Source organism: Embiotoca jacksoni, unplaced genomic scaffold (genome assembly GCF_022577435.1).
Source record: "Embiotoca jacksoni isolate LCO1_2020_lvr unplaced genomic scaffold, fEmbJac1.0.p SCAF_122, whole genome shotgun sequence".
Taxonomy (NCBI): Eukaryota; Metazoa; Chordata; class Actinopteri; family Embiotocidae; genus Embiotoca; species Embiotoca jacksoni.
The window spans coordinates 155,001-179,766 of record NW_027185255.1 but is presented as its reverse complement, the minus strand read 5'-3'; the positions used below and the strand labels follow the sequence as shown (position 1 = coordinate 179,766).

Genomic DNA, 24,766 nt, shown 5'->3' with positions numbered 1-24,766 from the left:
AATAAATAAATATATATTTATATATATATAAATAAATATATAAATGTACATATGTATATATATGTATATGCACATATATAAAAACGTATATGTACACATATATAAATATTAATATATATATATAAAATAGTGTGTCATCATTAAAGTCAGACTACAGTATGTCGTCCAAAATATGATAAAAAGTCAGACTATCATTAATATTAACGAGCAGGAGGAACGGCCACTTCAAACCCTCCTGTTGTCAGCAGAGCGCCCCCTACAGGCTGCAGAGAGGAGGTGGAAAAATGGTTTCTGACACTGAAAACCACCAAAACATGTTAAAAATAAAACACCAGACACGTTACGATATCAGACCTTTAAAGTTTGAAAAATCAGTCGCACGTTACAAAGTAAACAAAACAACTTGAAGAGTTAGACTTTAAACGATCATCAATCAATAAGATAGACGAACAGAATTATGGGAAAAAGATCTGGTTGTTATGAAATATGGACGTCGTGTATCAATGTTTCAAACCGATCAACAAACCAATCAGAGCGATTCCTGTTTACGAGATTAATTCATCTGTTTGTTGAAAACATTCATGATGAAGATTAATGAACCAGGTGTCAGTCCATCAGCTGCCCACACTGATGATGATGATGATGATGCTGATGCATGCCTTGGCTCCACCCTCTCTGTGATGTCACAGCCTGGCCCGGCGGCGGTCTCTGAGGGCGTACAAGACGGCGTGAGCTCTATCGAACGAGTCGCCGACGGCCGACTGGACCCGACTCTTCCACTGCTGCAGCAGGGGGCGGTCCTTCAGGACGTCCCTGCCCCCCCCCAACGGCTGCACACACACACACACACACACACACACACACACACACACACACACACACACACTGAGAGCATGCTCAGAGCCAGCAGCAGTAACTGAAGGGGGCGGGGACTTCTCAAACCGTAAACCAATCAGAGTGACTGACCTGCATGAGCTCACAGACAGCGAGCAGGTCGGCCAGGGTGATGTCATCGCCACACAGGAAAGGCTGTCTGCAAAGGAACATGGACTCCAGTCTGTCCAGAGTGTCCTTCAGCTCAGAGAGAGCATGATTCAAACGCACCTCATCCACCGCAGAGCCAGACTGAGTCGGGAGCAGCACCTGAGACGGGTGGAGACAGACAGAAAGAAAGAGAGACGGGTGGAGACACAGGTGTATGTGTGTGTGTGTGTGTGTGTGTGTGTGTGTGTGTGTGTGTGTGTGTGTGTGTGTGTGTGTGTGTGTGTACCTCCAGTATGAAGACTTTGGCAGCGTGTGGTCGTGTGTTGGTGTGATGCCACGCCGTGTACTCGTCCACTCGGGCTCGTCTCTCTGGTTGCCGTGGATACCAGTGCTCTGGGACATCGTGCTTGGCGGCCAGGTATTTGAGGATGGCGTCGCTGAGACACAGATTCACATTGGTCAGACGTGAACGGACGTAGGGGCGTGGTCACCGGCTGCGTGGAGGTCAAAAGTGTGGTTTCCATGGAAACAAGCTGCTCATTAAAATAAAATCAGCATCGGTTCATACGCAGCTCTCAGAATTGTTGACATCAGGAGTTCATCAGAGATGCTGTTTGAAACTAAAATCATCTTTCAGAATATTATATTTTATATGAGTTGAGAAATTTAACTGCTTAAAATTTGTATTTTATAGTCACAGAATTTAAAGTAGTTCACTTTGTGGTTCACCTCCAGGAGGAGGAGGTCCCCTGTTGGACAGGTAGACGTGAAGCAGGGTTCTCCTCTTAGAAGTTTATTTATTTATTTATTTTTTTACCAAATAAAATAAAAATATTTACAGTTTTATTGTGAAAAGAAAATTATTTTTCCATTTGTTACTTCCAAATGACCAGAAACAGTGTGTGTGTGTGTGTGTGTATATGTGTGTGTGTGTGTGTATATGTGTGTGTGTGTGTGTGTGTGTATATATGTGTGTGTGTGTGTGTGTGTGTGTGTGTGTGTATATATATGTGTGTGTGTGTGTGTGTGTGTGTGTGTGTATATATGTGTGTGTGTGTGTGTGTATGTGTGTGTATATATGTGTGTGTGTGTGTGTGTGTGTGTGTATATGTGTGTGTATATATGTGTGTGTGTGTGTGTGTGTGTGTGTGTGTGTATATATGTGTGTGTGTGTGTGTGTGTATGTGTGTGTATATATGTGTGTGTGTGTGTGTGTGTGTGTGTGTGTATATGTGTGTGTATATATGTGTGTGTGTGTGTGTGTGTATATGTGTGTGTGTGTGTGTGTGTGTGTGTGTATATGTGTGTGTGTGTGTATATGTGTGTGTATATACATGTGTGTGTGTGTGTGTGTGTGTGTGTGTATATGTGTGTGTATATGTGTGTGTATATACATGTGTGTGTGTGTGTGTGTGTGTGTGTGTGTGTGTGTGTGTATATGTGTGTGTATATACATGTGTGTGTGTGTGTGTGTGTATATGTGTGTGTGTGTGTGTATATGTGTGTGTATATACATGTGTGTGTGTACCTCTCCGTGAGGATGAAGTTGTTGTCCACCATCACAGGAACTTTCTGCATTGGGTTCAGTCTGGTGAAGTCTGGAGTTCTGTGTTCTCCTGCAGAGAGGTGACCGAACCAGAGTCCAGAAGGAAATCTCGTAAGTTAAAGATCCCGCACGACATTCTGACTTGTTTTAACTTGTGCGCACAAACTAACCACAAAGACAACCTTAAACCAAAGTGGACTCATAATTGATGGGTTTCAGTGTTCTTGACATGTCATCAGATGGACAACAACTGTTCTGTGGTTCTGACAGATGTGATCCACTCGACACTTTACTTCCGACTTTAAACCACTTTGTTCACCTTGAAAACGGACTCTGACGAAGTTCAACTTTGAGCCGAACTAATGACAGGACCCTGGTAGCTGGTTTCCCGCCCTCAGCTGAGATCCAACAGCTGTTTAACCGCGACGAAACTTTGAAGTGTCGGATTCGAACCGGAGTTCCGTCGGAAGTGGGTGAAAGTTCTCCGGGACAGAGTTCAGCCCGCTGAGCGACCCGTTAGTCCGCCGGTTAGTGAACTCGTTCACCGCTCGGTTAGTTAGCTGCTCACCTTTCCGCAGAGCCACGGTGCGGACTCTGTGCGGGATCCCGGTACAGGTGAGCAGGATGTGGACCGCCCTGCAGGGCTGCGACAGCAGGTCCAGGTAGACCTCCACCAGCCGGGCCGCCGCCGCCGCCATGAAGACCGGGACGAGTTTCTCCGTTAAAGCCGGAAAAATAAACAACTCACGACACGTTATCCAGCCGTCCTTCTTCCGGAGTGTGTGCTGCCTGTCAGCGGCTCGAGCTGCTCCTGTCCGCCCCCTGCAGGCCGCCCCGCGCACTGCAGCAGCGCCGCGTGCCAGAGTCCATCGAGATTCTGCAGGTTTTAAGACCTTCGGCTGTTCAGAGGAGATTTCGTTTGTATTCATCACAACCACAGAGTGAATTATACAGCAGGACACAACGGATCGGTGTGAAAGGGTTCAGCACAAATCTACAGAGGATTCATCTGATCGGGTTTTAATCGATCCGTTAGCTTCAGCCAATCAAAACACAGTTGAACTCTCCTCACCGCTCCAGTGAGGGGGGGCCCTGGTTCGATCCCAGCCCGGGACAGAAGCTTGGGACGGGAAAAAGCCCGCAGCAGTACTCCGAGGTGCTGATGGACGAACATGAAACTGTACTTAACACATCAGGAACAGCAGCGACTTCACACGAAACGGTCCCTTTAATCATCTTCATGGCTTCACGGTGGTATTTAGCGCGCGTTCAATTCGCGGCGATAGCGTTAGCTTAGCTTACATTGCTAACGACGTCACCCGTTACAAAAATAAAAATGAACGGTTATCAAAGTATGCCAATTAGCTGGTTAACACGAGAGGATAATATACAGCACATACAATAACTGGCATGAAGTCAAAATGACACGTTAATGATAATAATGACACGCAGCAGAGAAATTGGGACAAATGCGGCCATCCCATTGGCCGGCCGGTTTCCGGGTTTGGAACAAGTTGGAACAAACGGCGCACGGTGATTGGAGAGAACATTTCAGGAAGGCTCAGATCAATGTTCTCTCCACAGAGAGGAGACTGGCTTGTGCATCAATCAGACCTTCTAAACAGTTAAACCTTTGGTTTTTACATTTCATTTATCTGACTCTTTTATCCAAAGCGACTTACAACAAGTTCATTGAACCATGAGGGTTCAAACCAGAACAAGAATCAAGAAAGTGAATGTAGGAGGTTAAAGTGGAGCTGCTGCATTCTGGATGAGCTGCAGAGGTCAGAGGGCACTAACAGGTAGACCTGCCAGGAGGGAGGTACAGGAGTCCAGACAGGGGGGGGGAGGGGGAGGATGAGTGAGAGAGCAAAGGAAGACAGGAAAAGGAAAAGGTCAGATGACTTCTCAGTCTGGATGTAGGTAGGTAGGTATGTAGTTACTTTATTAATCACCATGGGGACATTTTTCACTACAGCAGCATCTATAGATACAGGAAAGCAATAAAATAACAGCAAAAAAAATATTAAATTTAAAACTGCACAGTATATACAGTACAGTGTGTATATATATATATTTATATTTAAACAAACAAGAAACACAGACAACAGTGTTATTGTGGAGTGGAGGACCATTACAGCTTTACCCACATGTGCAGTGTTTTTTTCGACTCACTGTTTTTAATTTAAAAGTGGAAAAATGCCGAGTTTATTAATTATTAATTATCCTCATTGATAACTGCACATTTGTATTCGTGTTATTGTTATTTATCAACAGATGGAATCTTTTAAATGAAACAGCCAGATTTCTCTCTCCCTCCGTTCCAGGCGTGGGACCAGCTCGTGGTTCGGCTCGACATCTGGCACCTGATGCGCCGCTTCGCATCAGGTGTCACCACCGAGAGCCACCAGCTGTACCCCACCTTCATGAGGCAGCTGTCCCACTGCATCTTCGAGGCGGACCCCGGAGATGCCCGCCGTCTCGGTGAGGCCAAGCGGTCGGAGCTGGAGGGGAAGCACGGGATGGTCGGCCTGACTGACGCCGAGGTGATCGAGAGGATCTCCAAGAAGGAGTGGCGGCTCCACTGTCGGAGGAGGACACCTGGGGCCGAGGAGACGACTCTCCTGATCCAGGAGCTCCTCGACACCTTCGGCGGCCCTGCGGGACGCGACACTCTGGACATCCCGTTGCTGGACGCTCTCCGCATCCAGAACATCTGGAGCACGCAGGGGCGGCACCTCAGCTGCATTCAGGACCCGCCGGGCGTGCAGCTGTACACGGAGACCGGCAGGCTGATGAAGGGCGGAGTCAGCCTGCCGGTCTATCGCTGCGCGAGGGGCTCCACGTCCTTGGAGTCCTTCCACCTCCACCTGAACCGCTTCATCCCAGGTAAACCTGAGAGCCCGCAGCGAAGGCAAAAACGTGTCACCGTTCCTATTACGTGCTAGCATGAACTGTTGTTGTTTTTTTCCCCCTCAGGGACGCGAGCCTCGGGCAAGTATTTCCAGGCGTTCCTGGTGGATGGAGTGGTCAGGTGGAACGAGGACCGCGCAGCGGCTGCACAGCCGCCGACTGCAGCTGAGAGCCGGAGGCCGCCTCTGCTCTCCTACTGTTAGGAAAAACAGTAGCTCATTGTCAGTGTGTAAATTAAGTACTACCATGTGTGCAAAAGTTTCCTTTGGTCTATGTAGGTAGCAGTTGAAAGGTCACTACTACATGCATAGATAACGAATTCCTTTCTGACAGCACACATCATCCCGGAGGAGGAGGAACTGGCTTTAATTTAGTAGAGCACATAGGTTAAAAGAAAACATACCCATAAGGTATGAAGAGCATTGAACCCCTATGCACTCAAGTTATACAACATGTGCACATACTTATAGGAATATAATCACGTGATGTTTTGTAACCCCATGTATACAATAAAAGGAGCAAAGAGGGAAGTCTGATTCGGAGTTGGCTGATGCCAGGTGAAGAGCTTACAACTCTAAGACCCTGCACGGACTTCCCTTGCTGCAAGTAAAACTCAGATTTGGTGCCAAGCTTTGTTTTTGTCTGACTGGGTTTGATTCTTATCCTATCAGCGCTATGTTATAGTTCTGAACCTAACACCTACTGTGGCCAACTCAAGCACTTTCTCAACCAGAAGAGCCAAAGGCTGCTTGGCCTTCAGATGGTTGAGGACTGCACCAAGCCTTCTGCGTACACAGGTCGGTAGATAGCTCTCTGTTTTTTCTCTTTTCCATTATTCTTTATGCTTTTGAGGACAAAAGATTGACTCCGTTCCTCGACTCAGGGGAGCTCGTCGGGCTGGAGTACCTCTACCAGCAGACGGGCCGGGTGCTTGAGGACGTCAACTTGGACCCTGACGCTCCGGACGAGGTTGCCGTGGAGGAGTTCCAGGAGGCGGACGAGGGCATCGAGGAGGACAAGGAGGAGGAGGACCCGACCATCTTCCAGCTGGACATCCCGTCCGCCGCGTCAGGTGATCCATCTGACGGACCCAAGTCTGATCCATCCAGTCCGGCCAACCCAGACGTCCCTCCTGAGGTAACCTCGCTTACGAACGCAACAGTTCAGTTGGTTTTCTTACATCCCGGTTGTGTGACGCCCGCCTGTGTTTCTTCTCAGGAGGAGGAGGAGGAGGATGAGGAGGAGGTCCAGGGTCCCGACGGCCAGCCGGGGTACCAGCACGTCGTCCGGCTGGCCAAGGCCCTGGTGGAGGCCAGGGATCTTCAGGGTCTTTCCAACCGCAGGGTAGACCAGCTCGTTGCGCTCTGGCAACGCCTGCAGGAGCGCGACAAGCAGCGAGTGGTCTACCCCACCAGGCACCAAGAGAGGACCAGGGGACGGTTCAAGGCAGCGAAGGGGAAGAACACCTCCTGTCCTGGGAAGGAGAGTCTCCAACGGAAAGTGTCATTTCAAACAGCTCAGTCAGCCTGTGTTTTGTGTTCCAGGTTCTCTCGTTGGCAGAAGAGATGGGAGAGAGACGGCCGGAGCAGGGAACCGGCCTCGTCCCCGCTCCGGCCGTCTCGGCTCATCCTCTCCCTCCAGCAAAAGGGCTGTCCTTTGCGCAGGTCGGGCAAGGACAGCCCTTTACCTATCATGTCCCTGAGGAGCAGCCCAGACCCTCCTCTCAATCACCGCTCCCTGCTCCTCTTCTCCTTGCTCCTCTTCTCCCTGCTCGTCCTTTTCTCCTTGCTCCTCTTCTCCTTGCTCCTCTTCTCCCTGCTCGTCCTTTTCTCCTTGCTCCTCTTCTCCCTGCTCCTCTTCTCCCTGCTCGTCCTTTTCTCCTTGCTCCTCTTCTCCCTGCTCCTCTTCTCCCTGCTCGTCCTCTTCTCCCTGCTCGTCCTCTCCCTGCTCCTCTTCTCCCTGCTTGTCCTCCTCCTCCTCTTCTCCCTGCCCCTCCTCAACCTGCTCCTCCCGACCTACAGCGCATCCCGAGGTCCACGGCCCACAGAAAAAGAAAGGTAGCCGAGGCCATGGCCCGGGGTGATCCGGCGCCGCTGGGGACCAAAGCCCGCCGGCAGCAGACCCACTACACCTGCAGCAAGTGTGGCCAGCCTAAAAGATCCGACACCGGCCACTCTCGTGTCGAGGGGGTCTCTTTCTGCACGGCTGTCGGCGGGAAGACTGTGGACCAGTGGAGGGAAGAAATGAAAAGGGCAGCAAAGGACAGAGGGGGCTGTACATAGTTCATTTATTGTGCATTCATTGATGTAAATAGTTCATTTATTGTTCACATCTAATAGTGAATAAAACAAAACTTTGTTTGCAAATATATTGTCTTTATCTTTTTATTGGCATCAGAACAACACAATACTCAACTAAGACAGCACTTTATTGAAAGCCTCCCAAAGTGAAAAACAAACTAAACATTGCATGTAAAGTAAGTATGGCTATATAAACAGAAAAATTAATATATGAAAGATAGTTACTAAAAATGGATATAAAAATATCACAAAAACAACTAAATCTAATCTTCAAACACTGGAACTGCTGCCTTCTTTTGTTTTCCTGCTTGCTGGACTGTCACCTTGTGTGTTTCCTGGAAATAAACCAAAATAACAATATTATAATATACAATATATATTATACATATATAATATACTATATTATATAGAAGTGCAATACTTGCAATACTGATATTACAGCCTAATATCAGTTATTAGTATGTTGGTATGTTTTATATCTATATCTATATATATATATATTATATGTATGTAAATATGTATTATACTACACATATATATATGTAGTATAATATATATATATGTATATAAATGTATATAAATATACTACATTCATCATATGCATACATAGTACACCAGTCCAGTCCGAGGGCGGGATCGAACCGGCGACCTTCTGCACCCCAGCGCCCCCTTCCCCCCTTCCATCGAGTCTTTTTCGCTTTCTCTGTGGGGGAGGGAGGGTTACCCCAGCGGCCTGGGACCGCCTCGTTAGCCCGGCCTCCACCGGGACAGGCCCTCGGAGCCTCGGAACAGGTGAGGACGCTCATGAGGACCTGCCCGTATTAATTAGTGACCCAGGCGGCCTGTCGGAGGCGGTACCGGCGAGCTGCTTCGTCACCTGACAGAGAGAATATATTATTCAATATTATTCAATATTATTCGTGATATAAGCTACCGTATAGCAGTTCTTGCTCGCAAACAACAACAACAAATTGGCATCCTTCCCGTCACAAGTGTTCCGGAAACAATGGTCGCAGTGTTTTCACCCATTTTCCTCCTAAATTTAGAGACTTTCTGTTCAACTCTGGTCTCACTTTCTGTCACTTAAACTCCATTTCAGGTGTTTTTAGTAACTTCTGTCTGTCTGTCTTCCCGCGGGGAGTTTTACTGTCTGATTGAGGCTCATGACCGCAAAACAAACCCGGAAAAGAAGTGAACTACTGACTCGTATTATTCTCCGAGTTGATCATCCCGTTGTAGTCAGCTGGTCGCGTGTCTTCTGGACTCATGTTTAGCACCTGTGAATGTTTTACTCAATAGATGTGTGTTTTTAACGGTGTCTGGTTGGAGTCTGTTTTGGAACGAGAGAACGGGACGATTCCGGCTAAATGAACGTGACAGAAGTACCGACTATCACAGAAATACTTTTGAAGATCATGAGTGTACAAATTAACACGAAAATATGGGTTTATATTCTTTAATATTAGTGATTTATGTGCTTTTATGTGACATTAACTGATTTCTCTCCGTCTTTTCTTTCAAGCGGTCAGACAGCGACGCCCTGCGGCAGGTCGGTAAAACTGCAGCGGATACTTGTTTGAGAATGTAAACAAAAGTAAGAGTTTCTCTTTCTGTTTTCACCACTTTACAGAAAATAGAAGCAGAAGAAGACAGATTTCACCCCACAGACATATTTTAATGTTCAGAGACACCAAACACGACAAAAAAAACCAACTGAAGGATGTTTTAAAAAAGGCAGTTTCAGATCAGCAGACCAGGTGACCAGAGATGTCAGAGTGCTTCCTGCAGGGCTGTTAGAGGAGGAGCGTCGAGGAGGAGGGTCTACTGAGGCCTTTGTTCACGTGACTCCTGTTGTCCTGTCCTGCTCCGGTGACGTCACGCAGCTTGACTAGATTACCCAGAGTGCCTCAGCCCCTCTGACAGACTCAAACTGGACCTGGACCAGCAGAATTAAAGCCCGATCCTGTCCCACAGAACCCGTAATGTCCATTTCACCTACATAACCTACGTGGTGACTCCTGGGGCCGTTTCCTCTGTTGCTTTCTGTCCATTTCCAGCTGGGTTTAATGTCCCAGCTTCCTCCCGGCGTCCCAGACCCTGTAGTGGAGGCTTCTGCAGACCAGACCTATAAAGAGCCCTTGAAGCCCAGGGTAATGTTGTGAGGCTTCGGCCTTCACACATACTAAAATTGGAACGATACAGAGAAGATTAGCATGGCCCCTGCGCAAGGATGACACGCAAATTCGTGAAGCGTTCCTTATTTTTATAATTTGTCATAGATTGTCATATTTTAGATGTACAATATCTCCCTCTGCTGGCCGCGCGGCGCCACTGCAGCGTTGCAGCAGAGCGGAGCGGAGCAGAGTCTCAGTTTCACAACAAAAACAACAAGAAGACACGCAAATTCGTGAAGCGTTCCTTATTTTCCTACTTTGGCGTTCTTCCTTTATATTTTATAGTTTTGGCACCAAAACTAGAAGGAAGTCAGGAGGAAAACGACCCAGATCACTTTTATTTACTTATTCATTTCTGCCCTGAAACCCGATTTAAACTCTTTTATTTTTCCACAATTTATAACCGCAGTGTTGTGAATCATCAACAGCTTTGTGTTCATTTTCGCCAGAAACTCTGAATTAAAACTCGGCATTTTTCCACTTTTAAATTAAAAACAGTGAGTCGAAAAAAACACTGCACATGTAGGTAGGTAGGTAGGTATTTACTTTATTAATCCCCGAGGGGAACATTTTTCGCTACAGCAGCATACATACAGAAGCAATAAGACAATAATAGAAACAATAGAATAAAATAATAATAGAATAGAATAGAATAATATAACATTAGAAAAGCAATCAAATAAAATAGCAGTAAATAGCAGTAAAAAATATAAATATAAAATATAAAATGCACAGTATATACAGTACATTATATATCTATATATATTATATACAACAAACCAAGAAACACAGTCAACAGTGTTATTGTACTGTGATGGATTTTGCCAGAGGTGAGTTATTGTACAGTCTTATTGCAGTGGGCAGGAATGATCTCCTGTATCTGGAATGATCTCCTGTATCAGGAATGATCTCCTGTATCTGGAATGATCTCCTGTATCAGGAATGATCTCCTGTATCTGGAATGATCTCCTGTATCAGGAATGATCTCCTGTATCTGGAATGATCTCCTGTATCTGGAATGATCTCCTGTATCTGGAATGATCTCCTGTATCAGGAATGATCTCCTGTATCTGGAATGACCTCCTGTATCAGGAACGATCTCCTGTATCAGGAATGATCTCCTGTATCAGGAATGATCTCCTGTATCTGGAATGATCTCCTGTATCTGGAATGATCTCCTGTATCTGGAATGATCTCCTGTATCTGTCCTTGTGACAGCAGCTGGAGGAATCTTTTGGAGAACGTCCTCCTCTGTCCCTGCAGCAGGTGGAGAGGGTGGTCAGGATTATCCAATATGGACAATAATTTGTTCAGTGTCCTCCTCTCCACCACCTTTTCCAGACTGTCCAGTTTGTAGTCGATGATGGAGCCGGCCTTCTTCACCAGTTTGTTAAGTCTGTTGGTGTCACCAGCTCCAATGCTGCTCCCCCAGCAGACCACAGTGAAGTACAGTTCACTGGCCACAACAGATGGTAGAACATCTCCAACATCTCGCTGCACACATTGAAGGATCGAAGTTTCCTCAAGAAAAAGAGTCGACTCATCCCCTTCTTGTAGACAGCGTTGATGTTAGTCTTCCAGTTCAGTCTGTTGTCATGGAGACATCCAGGTACTTGTACTCCTCCACCATGTCCACCTCCTCTCCCAGAACTCTCAGCGGTTGTGGAGCCGTCGTCTTCCTCCTGAAGTCGACCACCATCTCTCTGGTCTTGGCCACGTTCAGGAGGAGGTGATTTCTACCAGCCCACTCCACAAAGTCCTCCACTACTGCCCTGTACTCGTCCTCCCGTCCATCCCTTATACACCGTCCACTGCAGAGTTATCAGAGAACTTCTGCAGATGGCAGGACTCATGTAGGTAAAGCTGTAATGGTCCTCCACTCCACAATAACACTGTTGTCTGTGTTTCTTGTTTGTTTAAATATAAATATATATATATACACTGTACTGTATATACTGTGCAGTTTTATATTTAATATTTTTTTTGCTGTTATTTTATTGCTTTCCTGTATCTATAGATGCTGCTGTAGTGAAAAATGTCCCCTTGGTGATTAATAAAGTAACTACATACCTACCTACCTACATCCAGACTGAGAAGTCATCTGACCTTTTCCTTTTCCTGTCTTCCTTTGCTCTCTCACTCATCCTCCCCCTCCCCCCCCCTGTCTGGACTCCTGTACCTCCCTCCTGGCAGGTCTACCTGTTAGTGCCCTCTGACCTCTGCAGCTCATCCAGAATGCAGCAGCTCCACTTTAACCTCCTACATTCACTTTCTTGATTCTTGTTCTGGTTTGAACCCTCATGGTTCAATGAACTTGTTGTAAGTCGCTTTGGATAAAAGAGTCAGATAAATGAAATGTAAAAACCAAAGGTTTAACTGTTTAGAAGGTCTGATTGATGCACAAGCCAGTCTCCTCTCTGTGGCTCCTCCCCCCGTTCCATTTGTCATTTTACAGAGAAGATTGATTTGAAATGTGAAACAGCTGATTCAGCACAAACTGCATTGCAGTATTGTTATTTTACAGCTTCCCTCTTGCTTCACTCAGTTCATACAAAACGGGAACAGACTGGAAAAAAAAAGTCCATTTCAGAGTAAATCGTGTATTTTTCTGAAAGTTAAAATGCTTTGCAGATCAATGAGTTAAATCTGTAGACAGTTTCTAAAAGAGTTCGCCGCTTCAGGTCTGTTTAAGAAGATTCGTGTCTTCTTGTTTAAAGACTTTGTGTAAAGATGCTGACCTCCATCTAGGAATCATGTGATTTCACATGAAGGGCTTTAAGCCCCGCCCCCCTGCATTCACCCACGTCATCATCCCTTCAGCCTGAGAGTTCAGGACTCAGGGACAGACTGGGATTTCCCCCCCCCCCCCCCCCCCCCCGCCGTTAGTTTCACCATCACTTCCCGTTTCACTGGAAGTCTTCAGATCTCTGCTGAAAATAGGAAAGCAGGGAACATGTTGACAGAAGGAACCGAGAAAGGTATTAATGAATATTAAACTCCGTATTTAGTGAACGTTTTAAAGGACATTTAAAAAGTTATTTGTTCATGAACTTAATCTCAAGAGAAAGACACGTTTCATATTTACGACCTTTGACCTCTGACACTACTTCATGTATCAGGCCGAGCTGGTTAAACTTAACATCTGAAAACACGTCGTCACCGAGCCGAAGAGCGTTCTACTGTTCTGAGCTCAAGAAATGTGCTGCGAGATACGACTCCTTCCCACCTTTGAATGAATTCATCAACAATGTCATAGTTTCTAACCCCTCTGTGCTGTTTCTGCTGAGTATTTTGCTGTGGGTGAAACAGCGCCCCCTACCTGTGTGGTGAAACATGGTATTGCAGTGTAATTTCATTTGCATCCTTGTACCTTCACACCAGGTGATCATCTCGCTACGTTACAGGCTGCAAAAGAAGCTACGTATTTATTTCCTGCAGATTTTCCAGAACAAAATGTATATATTTTTTCTCTCTGTGACCAAAGTTAAGTACGTTATTATTTTTTATGAATTTGTTACATGGCTAGCCTGACATTTTATTCTCGCTTTAGCTCAACAATAACAAGAAACATAGCAACTTGTAAAATCTTTTTATCTACTTTTAGGACTTCAATGAAAATAAAACCACATATAATATTTAAAAACCACATATAATAAACTATAAATATGTTGTTGAAAGCAGCTTCGAATTGGAGCAAGAAGATAATGAAAACTAGTTTTTCTGGGTTCAGCCGGTTGTTCTCTCCTGGAACAACAACACGATTGTTTTGTTGTGTATTGATGTTCATGTAAATTATTAATATGATGCATTGACTCACATGTTCATGTGTGAAACACAACCGTGAATTGGAGAGATTCTCTAAATTAAAAGCTTCTGCAGAAGAAGACGATTCTGATTCTGGGAAACAGGAAGGGAAATAGAAAGTAAAAGAAATTAAGAGTGGAGAGAGAAAGTGTTGCATCACCGTGTTGAGGCAGCGTATAAAAGGAGGAGGCAGCCTGCTGAAGGACATCAGAGGGAGACACACAGACCCAGAACCACAACCAGGACCAGAACCAGGACCACAACCACAACCACAACTAGACCCAGAACCAGAACCAGATCCAGAACCAGGACCAGACCCAGAACCAGAACCAGAACCGGTCCACCGACACCAACCATGAATTCCGCTGCCATCGTTGTACTCAGCTGCCTGCTGCTCGTCTGCACACAAGGTATTGTGGAAACTGTATTCTTTTAAAAAAAAAAAAAAAGAAATCTTAAGACATTTTATACTAATTTCCCCCAAAATTTGGACTAATTTTATAATCACTTTTTATTTTATTTTCTTTCTTTTAACCATCCTAAAGAAAATGTGTATTTTTATTTTATGCTACATTTTGCACGAAACCTGCTCCATAAATAAAGTACCAACCTTCAATCTTACTGTTTTATGACGTGTTCCAGCTGGAAACATCTGCATTTTATATGAAGCTATTTTTGCGTCTTTATTACGCCACAAAAAATAGTTTTGAGAGCAAAAAAAAGAAACTAAGAATAAATTATTTGCATTGCAAACAAATTTGCTTTCACAGTTTGTGATCAAAGGTTTTAAATTTGCAGCCTAAAAGTCTCGTTTCATCAGCAAAGTTCTCATTTCTGTGACCAAAACTCAAAACTGATGTTTTTGCTGCATAATAAAGACACAAAAATACTTTCATAGTTTTAGCAGCTTTCAGCTCCTTGTTTCGGCTGCTGACTGACTAACTGACTGTAATGACTTTAATCTGCTCTGTTCCTCCCACAGGACAGAAAGACACATCGAACACCTGCCGTTGCTCCGGTTACACCAGAGTTCAGCTGAGGTCCATCAAGGAGGAGCCGGTCATCTACGAGCCGACTGTCTTCTGTCCGAAGACAGAGATCATGTGAGTTCACAGACTGTTTATTAAAGAGTTCGTAGCGTCAGGTCTGTAAAATGGTTCCGATCCAGAAGTGTCTTCAGCTGCAATACCAGCGAGTGCCACTAGAGGTCGGCTCCAAAAAGCCTCCGGCTCCATAGACTCCCATTCAACTTCTCTCATCAAATCCAAAGTGAATAAAATGTGTCCATCAGTTATCTCGGTGTTGTTAGCTAAAGTCACTCCTTCTTATTAGTTTTCTGGAGGTCCATCTGAAAATAATCCCTCATTCATTAGAAAAGAAGATTCAAGAAGACCTGTTTTTGGGGGCGTGTCTGTTTGATTGACAGGCCTGTGGTGCAGTCAGGTTACAGCTATCGGTGGGCGGGACGTAGTATCGTCAGGTTTCCAATCAGATCGGTCAGATCCACCGCTGGCTCCTCCCCCAGCTCGTCCAAATATGGTCACTTCCTGCTCCAAACCGCTCCGAACTAGCAAAGATGGTTCAGAATTTGAAGTGGCGTTCACTGACCGTCCGTCGTCCCGCTCCTCTCTGACGTCCATCTTTTTTCTTTGTTCCAGAGTCAGAACGGCAGCGAACGAGTTGAAATGTTTGGATCCGGCGTCGAAGCTGGGAGAACTGGTGCTGTTAAACAAGAAAAGGTGAGATGAGCTCCGACTGCTGCTCAGCGTCAGCAACATGAGAGCTGCTGTTTACTCACAGTCACGTTGTTGATTCAGGCAGGAGAGGAGAGCAGGCGTAACCATGACGACGAGCAGGGCCTCCACATCGAGGAGGACCTCCACATCGAGCAGGACCTCCACATCGAGGAGGACCTCTAGATCGACGAACCGTCTGCAGGACTGAACACGGAGCTGAAACACTGCTGTTACATTAGAAGGACTTTACTGTGAATACTAAATATGAAACTATACTTCACTTACATCCATATTTAAATCTTTTTTAGATGAACTTTTTAAAAAAATAATAAAACCCACCTGAATGGACGTTCTGTTCTGTGTTGTTTTTGTTGAACTTCCTTTACGTTCACGTTAAACTGGTGAATATAACGTGTTCACATGCTGAATGTTTTAATCACATCCAATGAAGTAAATATAGATGAAGCTTATTCATTATAATATTATATTATAATTACATTACACTTATCTGACTCTTTTATCCAAAGCAACTTACAATAAGTTCATTTCAACCATGAGGGTAAAAAAACCAGAACAACAAGAAGCAAGAAAATACAATTTCTTCCAGAAAGCTAAACTACAAAGTTCTATCAGTAGGTTAGGTAGTTACTTTATTAATCCACAAGGGGAAACATTTTCGCTACAGCAGCATACAGGAAGCAATAAGACAATAATAAGTTCTATTTTAAGATACTAAAGTTCTGCTGTTTAAGGTAAAGGAGGAGGAGGAGGAGGAGGAGGAAAAGGAGGAGGAGGAGGAAGAGGAGGAGGAGGAAGAGGAGGAGGAAGAGGAGCGGAGTAGTGTGAGTGAATAACCTGAGACTGATGATGATTACGTTGAGAAATAAAAGATTGACAGGAAACACGTCAGTCGGATTCAGAGGAACTTGTGAATGAATGAAGTTAATTAAGGTAAAACAAATAGAAGAGGGTTTTTTTCTTTTAAGTTTGAACTTAAATGATGGAAAAAAAGATTTGTCTCTTCCTCTTGTTTGCATTGTGGCTCCAGAAAGTTTCTGTTTTCTCTCTTATTTGCAAGTGATTCTTTTTGTTTTACTTTCTACATCTAATTGCCGACTCCCCGGTGTCCTTATCTTGTGACCTACAACCAACTCAGTATTACCATACGAAAGCAGAGACAAAGGGAATGGAGGTGATGGTCAACTGTTGGTCACACTGTATAAAGCTGAACTATGGAGGAGATCTGGAGCACTGCTGGACACCTCTCTTTGAGGGCTGGAGTTGCTCCTTCTTGCAAGAATAAATGTCCGATGTGTTTGATTTTGAATCGAGCCTCTGAGTCATTTTTACAACATAATTGGTCTTTCGAGCCGGATCCCAACATCTCCTCTCTCCGGACAACATCCTGAAACCGTGCACGGGGGAGTCTGGGACTCCTGAGGAAAGACCTCCGACCTGTTTCTTTATCGAAGCAGTTTGGACATTGGTGAGACCAGGACTAACTGGAGAGAGTACGAGTGACGGGATGCTAGAACAAGGCTGATTCACCATCGAAACATCGGACACCCGGGTAAGACAACTTCTTTTGTTGTTGTTTTGATCTAAAGAGTAAGAGCAAGCTACTAAAGAGTCTGAGTAGATTAGGTAAACTAAAGAGTCTGAGTAGACTAGGTAAACTAAAGAGTCTGAGCAGATTAGGTAAACTAAAGAGTCTGAGTAGACTAGGTAAACTAAAGAGTGAGTAGACTAGGTAAACTAAAGAGTCTGAGCAGATTAGGTAAACTAAAGAGTCTGAGTAGACTAGGTAAACTAAAGAGTGAGTAGATTAGGTAAACTAAAGAGTTTGAGTAGATTAGGTAAACTAAAGAGTCTGAGTAGACTAGGTAAACTAAAGAGTCTGAGCAGATTAGGTAAACTAAAGAGTCTGAGTAGACTAGGTAAACTAAAGAGTGAGTAGACTAGGTAAACTAAAGAGTCTGAGCAGATTAGGTAAACTAAAGAGTCTGAGCAGATTAGGTAAACTAAAGAGTCTGAGTAGACTAGGTAAACTAAAGAGTGAGTAGATTAGGTAAACTAAAGAGTTTGAGTAGACAAGGTAAACTAAAGAGTCTGAGCAGATTAGGTAAACTAAAGAGTCTGAGTAGACTAGGTAAACTAAAGAGTGAGTAGATTAGGTAAACTAAAGAGTTTGAGTAGATTAGGTAAACTAAAGAGTCTGAGTAGACAAGGTAAACTAAAGAGTCTGAGCAGATTAGGTAAACTAAAGAGTCTGAGTAGACTAGGTAAACTAAAGAGTGAGTAGACTAGGTAAACTAAAGAGTCTGAGCAGATTAGGTAAACTAAAGAGTCTGAGTAGACTCGCTAAACTAAAGAGTCTGAGTAGATTCGGTAAACTAAAGAGTCTGAGTAGACTAGGTAAACTATGATGACAAACGTTTGATCGATTAGCTGATTGGTTGAGATGATGCCTTCTTCTTCTTCTTCTTCTTCTTCTTCTTCTTCTTCTTCCTCCTCCTCCTCTTCCTCACAGGTTTCCCATAATGCTCTGAGAAGAAGATCCTCGATTAGCTTCCTGCGGTGAGTTTTGCTCATGACCGCAAAACGAATATATGGACGGATGGTTCTATCTATGGATGGATGATGTATGATGGATGATGGTTCTATCTATGGATGGATGATGGATGATGGATGATGGTTCTATCTATGAATGGATGATGGATGATGGTTCTATCTCTGGATGGATGATGGATGATGGATGATGGTTCTATCTATGGATGGATGATGGATGATGGATGATGGTTCTATCTATGGATGGATGATGGATGATGGTTCTATCTATGGATGGATGATGTATGATGGATGATGGTTCTATCTATGGATGGATGATGGATGATGGATGATGGTTCTATCTATGAATGGATGATGGATGATGGTTCTATCTCTGGATGGATGATGGATGATGGATGATGGTTCTATCTATGGATGGATGATGGATGATGGATGATGGTTCTATCTCTGGATGGATGATGGATGATGGATGATGGTTCTATCTATGGATGGATGATGGATGATGGATGATGGTTCTATCTATGAATGGATGATGTATGATGGATGATGGTTCTATCTATGAATGGATAATGGATGATGGTTCTATCTCTGGATGGATGATGGATGATGGATGATGGTTCTATCTCTGGATGGATGATGGATGATGGATGATGGTTCTATCTCTGGATGGATGACCTTTGGATGGACTAACGTTACTAAAAATGAACTTTATAACAATGTCAAGGTGAAAGTGAACAAAGCTGGCACTTTAAAAATCGCGGCGGCCATTACGTGAGCTGAAGTGGTTAACCACGTTTCTTACAAAGTAATAAACGGTTAATAAAGTACACCGAATAGCTGGTTAACACGAGAATCATACGTCAGGGGGAGGCAGGCACATATAATAACTCTCGTTTTGTAAAATATGGGAAAAGCTTAAATCGCCGGTGCTACCGCTAACTTACATCGTATTTTTTTTGTAAGGTCTCGTTATAAATTCGATATAAATTCGTTATAAACTCGTTATAAACTCGTTATAAAGTCACCGCCGATAAACAAGTGAGCGCTCTGAGTCCAAAACATGCTTATTACTCATATTTGTCACACATATTACGTTAAAAATGAATGAATGAAACGTAAAACTTACCATCTCTCTCCAATAGTCTCCTTAGGACGAGGGGGCGTAGCAGAGAGGAATTAGGACAAATCCGGGTCTTCCTATTGGTTTGTTCCAAGTCTGATTCTCGAAATTGGGACAAATCCGGCTCTTCCATTGGCCGGCCGCTTTCCAGATGGCCCAAGACGGCGCACGGTGATTGGAGGGGGCGGGACATCGTCATCATCACCCATTGGCCCAGAAGACTGTGGGAGAGTTGGGACAGAGAAGATGGAAACATTGCATATATATATATATATATATATATATGTATTATACTACATTCATCATATGCATACATAGTACACCAGTCCAGTCCGAGGGCGGGATCGAACCGGCGACCTTCTGCACCCCAGCGCCCCCTTCCCCCCTTCCATCGAGTCTTTTTCGCTTTCTCTGTGGGGGAGGGAGGGTTACCCCAGCGGCCTGGGACCGCCTCGTTAGCCCGGCCTCCACCGGGACAGGCCCTCGGAGCCTCGGAACCGGTGAGGACGCTCATGAGGACCTGCCCGTATTCATTAGTGACCCAGGCGGCCTGTCGGAGGCGGTACCGGCGAGCTGCTTCGTCACCTGACAGAGAGAATATATTATTCAATATTATTCAATATTATTCGTGATATAAGCTACCGTATAGCAGTTCTTGCTCGCAAACAACAACAACAAATTGGCATCCTTCCCGTCACAAGTGTTCCGGAAACAATGGTCGCAGTGTTTTCACCCATTTTCCTCCTAAATTTAGAGACTTTCTGTTCAACTCTGGTCTCACTTTCTGTCACTTAAACTCCATTTCAGGTGTTTTTAGTAACTTCTGTCTGTCTGTCTTCCCGCGGGGAGTTTTACTGTCTGATTGAGGCTCATGACCGCAAAACAAACCCGGAAAAGAAGTGAACTACTGACTCGTATTATTCTCCGAGTTGATCATCCCGTTGTAGTCAGCTGGTCGCGTGTCTTCTGGACTCATGTTTAGCACCTGTGAATGTTTTACTCAATAGATGTGTGTTTTTAACGGTGTCTGGTTGGAGTCTGTTTTGGAACGAGAGAACGGGACGATTCCGGTAAATGAACGTGACAGAAGTACCGACTATCACAGAAATACTTTTGAAGATCATGAGTGTACAAATTAACACGAAAATATGGGTTTATATTCTTTAATATTAGTGATTTATGTGCTTTTATGTGACATTAACTGATTTCTCTCCGTCTTTTCTTTCAAGCGGTCAGACAGCGACGCCCTGCGGCAGGTCGGTAAAACTGCAGCGGATACTTGTTTGAGAATGTAAACAAAAGTAAGAGTTTCTCTTTCTGTTTTCACCACTTTACAGAAAATAGAAGCAGAAGAAGACAGATTTCACCCCACAGACATATTTTAATGTTCAGAGACACCAAACACGACAAAAAAACCAACTGAAGGATGTTTTAAAAAAGGCAGTTTCAGATCAGCAGACCAGGTGACCAGAGATGTCAGAGTGCTTCCTGCAGGGCTGTTAGAGGAGGAGCGTCGAGGAGGAGGGTCTACTGAGGCCTTTGTTCATGCAGCCTGACTAGATTACCCAGAGTGCCTCAGCCCCTCTGACAGACTCAAACTGGACCTGGACCAGCAGAATTAAAGCCCGATCCGGTCCCACAGAACCCGTAATGTCCATTTCACCTACATAACCTACGTGGTGACTCCTGGGGCCGTTTCCTCTGTTGCTTTCTGTCCATTTCCAGCTGGGTTTAATGTCCCAGCTTCCTCCCGGCGTCCCAGACCCTGTAGTGGAGGCTTCTGCAGACCAGACCTATAAAGAGCCCTTGAAGCCCAGGGTAATGTTGTGAGGCTTCGGCCTTCACACATACTAAAATTGGAATGATACAGAGAAGATTAGCATGGCCCTTGTGCAAGGATGACACGCAAATTCGTGAAGCGGACCTTATTTTTATAATTTGTCATAGATTGTCATATTTTAGATGTACAATATCTCCCTCTGCTGGCCGCGCGGCGCCACTGCAGCGTTGCAGCAGAGCGGAGCGGAGCAGAGTCTCAGTTTCACAACAAAAACAACAAGAAGACACGCAAATTCGTGAAGCGTTCCTTATTTTCCTACTTTGGCGTTCTTCCTTTATATTTTATAGTTTTGGCACCAAAACTAGAAGGAAGTCAGGAGGAAAACGACCCAGATCACTTTTATTTACTTATTCATTTCTGCCCTGAAACCCGATTTAAACTCTTTTATTTTTCTACAATTTATAACCGCAGTGTTGTGAATCATCAACAGCTTTGTGTTCATTTTTGCCAGAAACTCTGAATTAAAACTCGGCATTTTTCCACTTTTAAATTAAAAACAGTGAGTCGAAAAAAACACTGCACATGTGGGTAAAGCTGTAATGGTCCTTCACTCCACAATAACACTGTTGTCTGTGTTTCTTGTTTGTTTAAATATAAATATATATATACACACTGTACTGTATATACTGTGCAGTTTTATATTTAATATTTTTTTTGCTGTTATTTTATTGCTTTCCTGTATCTATAGATGCTGCTGTAGTGAAAAATGTCCCCTTGGTGATTAATAAAGTAACTACATACCTACCTACCTACATCCAGACTGAGAAGTCATCTGACCTTTTCCTTTTCCTGTCTTCCTTTGCTCTCTCACTCATCCTCCCCCTCCCCCCCCCTGTCTGGACTCCTGTACCTCCCTCCTGGCAGGTCTACCTGTTAGTGCCCTCTGACCTCTGCAGCTCATCCAGAATGCAGCAGCTCCACTTTAACCTCCTACATTCACTTTCTTGATTCTTGTTCTGGTTTGAACCCTCATGGTTCAATGAACTTGTTGTAAGTCGCTTTGGATAAAAGAGTCAGATAAATGAAATGTAAAAACCAAAGGTTTAACTGTTTAGAAGGTCTGATTGATGCACTGAGCTTGGGTCTTAATCATCTGCAGCTTTTCAGTCTACTACTATTATTATTATTGTTGTTGTTGTTCTAACAGAAGTGTGTTGTGTGTTTTCTGTTTAGATTAAATTTTTTTAAACCTGCTGCTTCACTTAATTTCATTGATTAAATGAAGGAGGAAAACAAACCTGGTCATTTTTATTTATTTATTTAATAAAAGCTGATGGAGAAGAATGTAAGAGCAATTTTAATAAAGAACTTAAACACAGTTTAAACTTTAAACTGAACAAGCAGGAAGGAAATTGATGATTGCAGTTTATTGTCCACTCCTGAAAGTACTTTTACATTAGAAAGTACTTCCTGTGGCTCCGCCCCCCTCGGTCCGTTCCATTTGTCCCACAGAAGATAATCTGTTGACAGATGTTCTCCACATCTGGTTCTGGTCCAGAGTTTTTCCTTCCAGCTGTTGGTTCCTCTGATGTTTTTAGGTTCTGGTGTTACAGAACCCGGTGCTGTGGTGTGAACTCGCCAGTAGAACCTGAATAAAGACGGAAATGTTTTGACTTCAAAGTTTTATTTTGAAATTCGGTCGGAACGCGTTCGTATCTGATGTCCTGAAAAACTTGAGATTGACGTCTTTGTCGGACCCGCTTCTGGTCGTGGTTCTGGCGGTCCAGGATCAGGTCTCCCCGAGTCCCTGCAGAGGAAACCAGCAGCCGATGACGACAGCGGTGACTGACCCCGCCCTCCGCCACCCGCCATTACACAGCGGCCAATCACAGCAGGCGACCGAGACTCCAGGAAGCTCCATCAGCTGACAGTGACGAGACGTGGCGCAACCCCGGGACAGAACCATGTCCAGAGACCCTGCAGGGACACGGACACGTCCTTCAGCTACACCTGGTCACCTGGACTCAACCGGTTCTGAACCAACCAACTCTGAATACACCTGGAACTGTTGTACTCACTGAGGCTCATGGGTAATGTAGTCTCTAAAGACAGACAGACAAGTGGGGAGACAGGGGGACAGACAGACAAGTCAGGAGACAGACAGGTACTGACGGCTGGAGGTGGTGATGCAACGTCGTAGTTTGAATCCTCCCTCTGATCCGCTGCAGTTGATGATTTCTGGTCTGCTGCAGCCCAGCTCCACGTAGCCCCGCCCCCGGCCCCGCCCACCACCTACATTACAACCAAAACATTGCAGACAGCTGCCTACATACACAAACACACACACACACGCACACATATACACACACACACACGCACACACACGCACACACACGCACACACACACACACACAGCGATCAATACAACACCTGTAAACGCCTCACATTCACCTGTCAGTGTAACAGGTGTGACCCTGCAGCACCGACCAGAGAGGATTTAAAGGGACAGAACACAACACCAAAACACACACCTGTCAATCATCCAGCAGCAGGTGAAACAGGTGACATCATCACAATCAAACACCATCCATTAGGTCAGTTCAACAACACTAAGCAGGTCGAGCTGCTCCGATCGTTCAGAAAAAAACACATCTGCTGGTGTTTCTGAGGTTTACGGTCGCCGCGGAAACGACAACACACCTGAGGATGAGCAGGAACGTTGAAGGAGCGTCTTACCCTGCAGGCAGGTGAGGCTCAGAGCGGCGAGGCAGCAGAGGAGCAGCCGAGAGGACGACATGGAGAGAGACGACCGACGCACCACCAGCCGTCCTCCGTCCTCCGTCCTCCGTCCTCCACCGCAGCCTGCAGACACGACTCAGGGATGAACACACCGCACATGACTCACCGTGGAGCAGCAGCCAACCACAGAGCTGCCCTAGATACTGGTCACTTACAGGTCAGTTACTGGTCACTTACAGGTCAGTTACTGGTCAGGTACAGGTCAGTTACAGGTACAGGTCAGTTACAGGTACAGGTCAGTTACAGGTACAGGTCAGTTACAGGTCAGTTACAGGTCAGTTACTGGTACAGGTCAGTTACAGGTACAGGTCAGTTACAGGTACAGGTCAGTTACAGGTACAGGTCAGTTACTGGTACAGGTCAGTTACAGGTCAGTTACAGGTCAGTTACTGGTCACTTACAGGTCAGTTACTGGTCAGATACAGGTCACTTACAGGTCAGTTACTGGTCAGGTACAGGTCAGTTACAGGTCAGATACAGGTCACTTACAGGTCAGTTACTGGTCAGGTACAGGTCAGTTACAGGTACAGGTCAGTTACAGGTACAGGTCAGTTACAGGTACAGGTCAGTTACTGGTCACTTACAGGTCAGTTACTGGTCACTTACAGGTCAGTTACTGGTCAGATACAGGTCACTTACAGGTCAGGTACAGGTCACTTACAGGTCAGATACAGGTCACTTACAGGTCAGTTACTGGTCAGGTACAGGTCAGTTACTGGTACAGGTCAGTTACAGGTACAGGTCAGTTACAGGTACAGGTCAGTTACAGGTCAGTTACTGGTACAGGTCAGCTACAGGTCAGTTACAGGTCACTTAAAGGTCAGTTACTGGTCAGGTACAGGTCAGTTACAGGTCAGATACAGGTCAGTTACAGGTCAGATACAGGTCAGTTACAGGTACAGGTCAGTTACAGGTACAGGTCAGTTACTGGTACAGGTCAGTTACAGGTCAGTTACAGATACAGGTCAGTTACAGGTACAGGTCAGATACAGGTCAGTTACAGGTCAGTTACTGGTACAGGTCAGTTACTGGTACAGGTCAG

The 24,766-nt window shown here is 44.9% G+C and overlaps 2 protein-coding genes and 2 non-coding genes across 4 annotated transcripts; 3 read left to right on the top strand and 1 right to left on the bottom strand.

The window, feature by feature from the left end:
• Positions 1-340: 340 nt before the first annotated feature.
• Positions 341-3,324, bottom strand: gstt2 (glutathione S-transferase theta 2). The gene is made up of 5 exons (XM_069145338.1): positions 3,099-3,324; positions 2,513-2,600; positions 1,271-1,421; positions 967-1,143; positions 341-830 (listed from the first exon to the last, which is right to left on the bottom strand). Exons 1-5 carry the CDS (start codon positions 3,226-3,228, stop codon positions 684-686), a joined length of 693 nt encoding a protein of 230 aa, XP_069001439.1. The 5' UTR covers positions 3,229-3,324; the 3' UTR covers positions 341-683.
• Positions 3,325-6,163: 2,839 nt separating this feature from the next.
• LOC138195675 (uncharacterized) lies at positions 6,164-7,708 on the top strand. The gene is made up of 3 exons (XM_069145307.1): positions 6,164-6,240; positions 6,327-6,580; positions 6,662-7,708. The coding sequence occupies exons 1-3, from the start codon at positions 6,204-6,206 to the stop codon at positions 7,502-7,504; spliced, it is 1,134 nt and encodes a 377-aa protein (XP_069001408.1). The 5' UTR covers positions 6,164-6,203; the 3' UTR covers positions 7,505-7,708.
• A 2,193-nt stretch (positions 7,709-9,901) lies between these two features.
• LOC138195711 (U6 spliceosomal RNA) lies at positions 9,902-10,008 on the top strand. The gene has a single exon (XR_011178030.1). It is a non-coding gene; the product is annotated as a U6 spliceosomal RNA (small nuclear RNA).
• A 10,963-nt stretch (positions 10,009-20,971) lies between these two features.
• LOC138195715 (U6 spliceosomal RNA) lies at positions 20,972-21,078 on the top strand. Its single transcript, XR_011178034.1, has one exon. It is a non-coding gene; the product is annotated as a U6 spliceosomal RNA (small nuclear RNA).
• The last annotated feature ends 3,688 nt before the right edge of the window (positions 21,079-24,766 follow it).

Bases quoted from the DNA above. Each gene is read 5' to 3' on its own strand.
- gstt2 (XM_069145338.1), bottom strand. From the start codon at position 3,228: ATGGCGGCGGCGGCGGCCCGGCTGGTGGAGGTCTACCTGGACCTGCTG. The intron at 2,601-3,098 runs GTGAGCAGCTAA...ACCTCTCTGCAG, and splicing joins CACCGTGGCTCTGCGGAAAG to GAGAACACAGAACTCCAGAC. The intron at 1,144-1,270 runs GTACACACACAC...CACCCGTCTCAG, and splicing joins CCAAAGTCTTCATACTGGAG to GTGCTGCTCCCGACTCAGTC.
- LOC138195675 (XM_069145307.1), top strand. From the start codon at position 6,204: ATGGTTGAGGACTGCACCAAGCCTTCTGCGTACACAG. The intron at 6,241-6,326 runs GTCGGTAGATAG...TCCTCGACTCAG, and splicing joins CAAGCCTTCTGCGTACACAG to GGGAGCTCGTCGGGCTGGAG. The intron at 6,581-6,661 runs GTAACCTCGCTT...GTTTCTTCTCAG, and splicing joins ACCCAGACGTCCCTCCTGAG to GAGGAGGAGGAGGAGGATGA.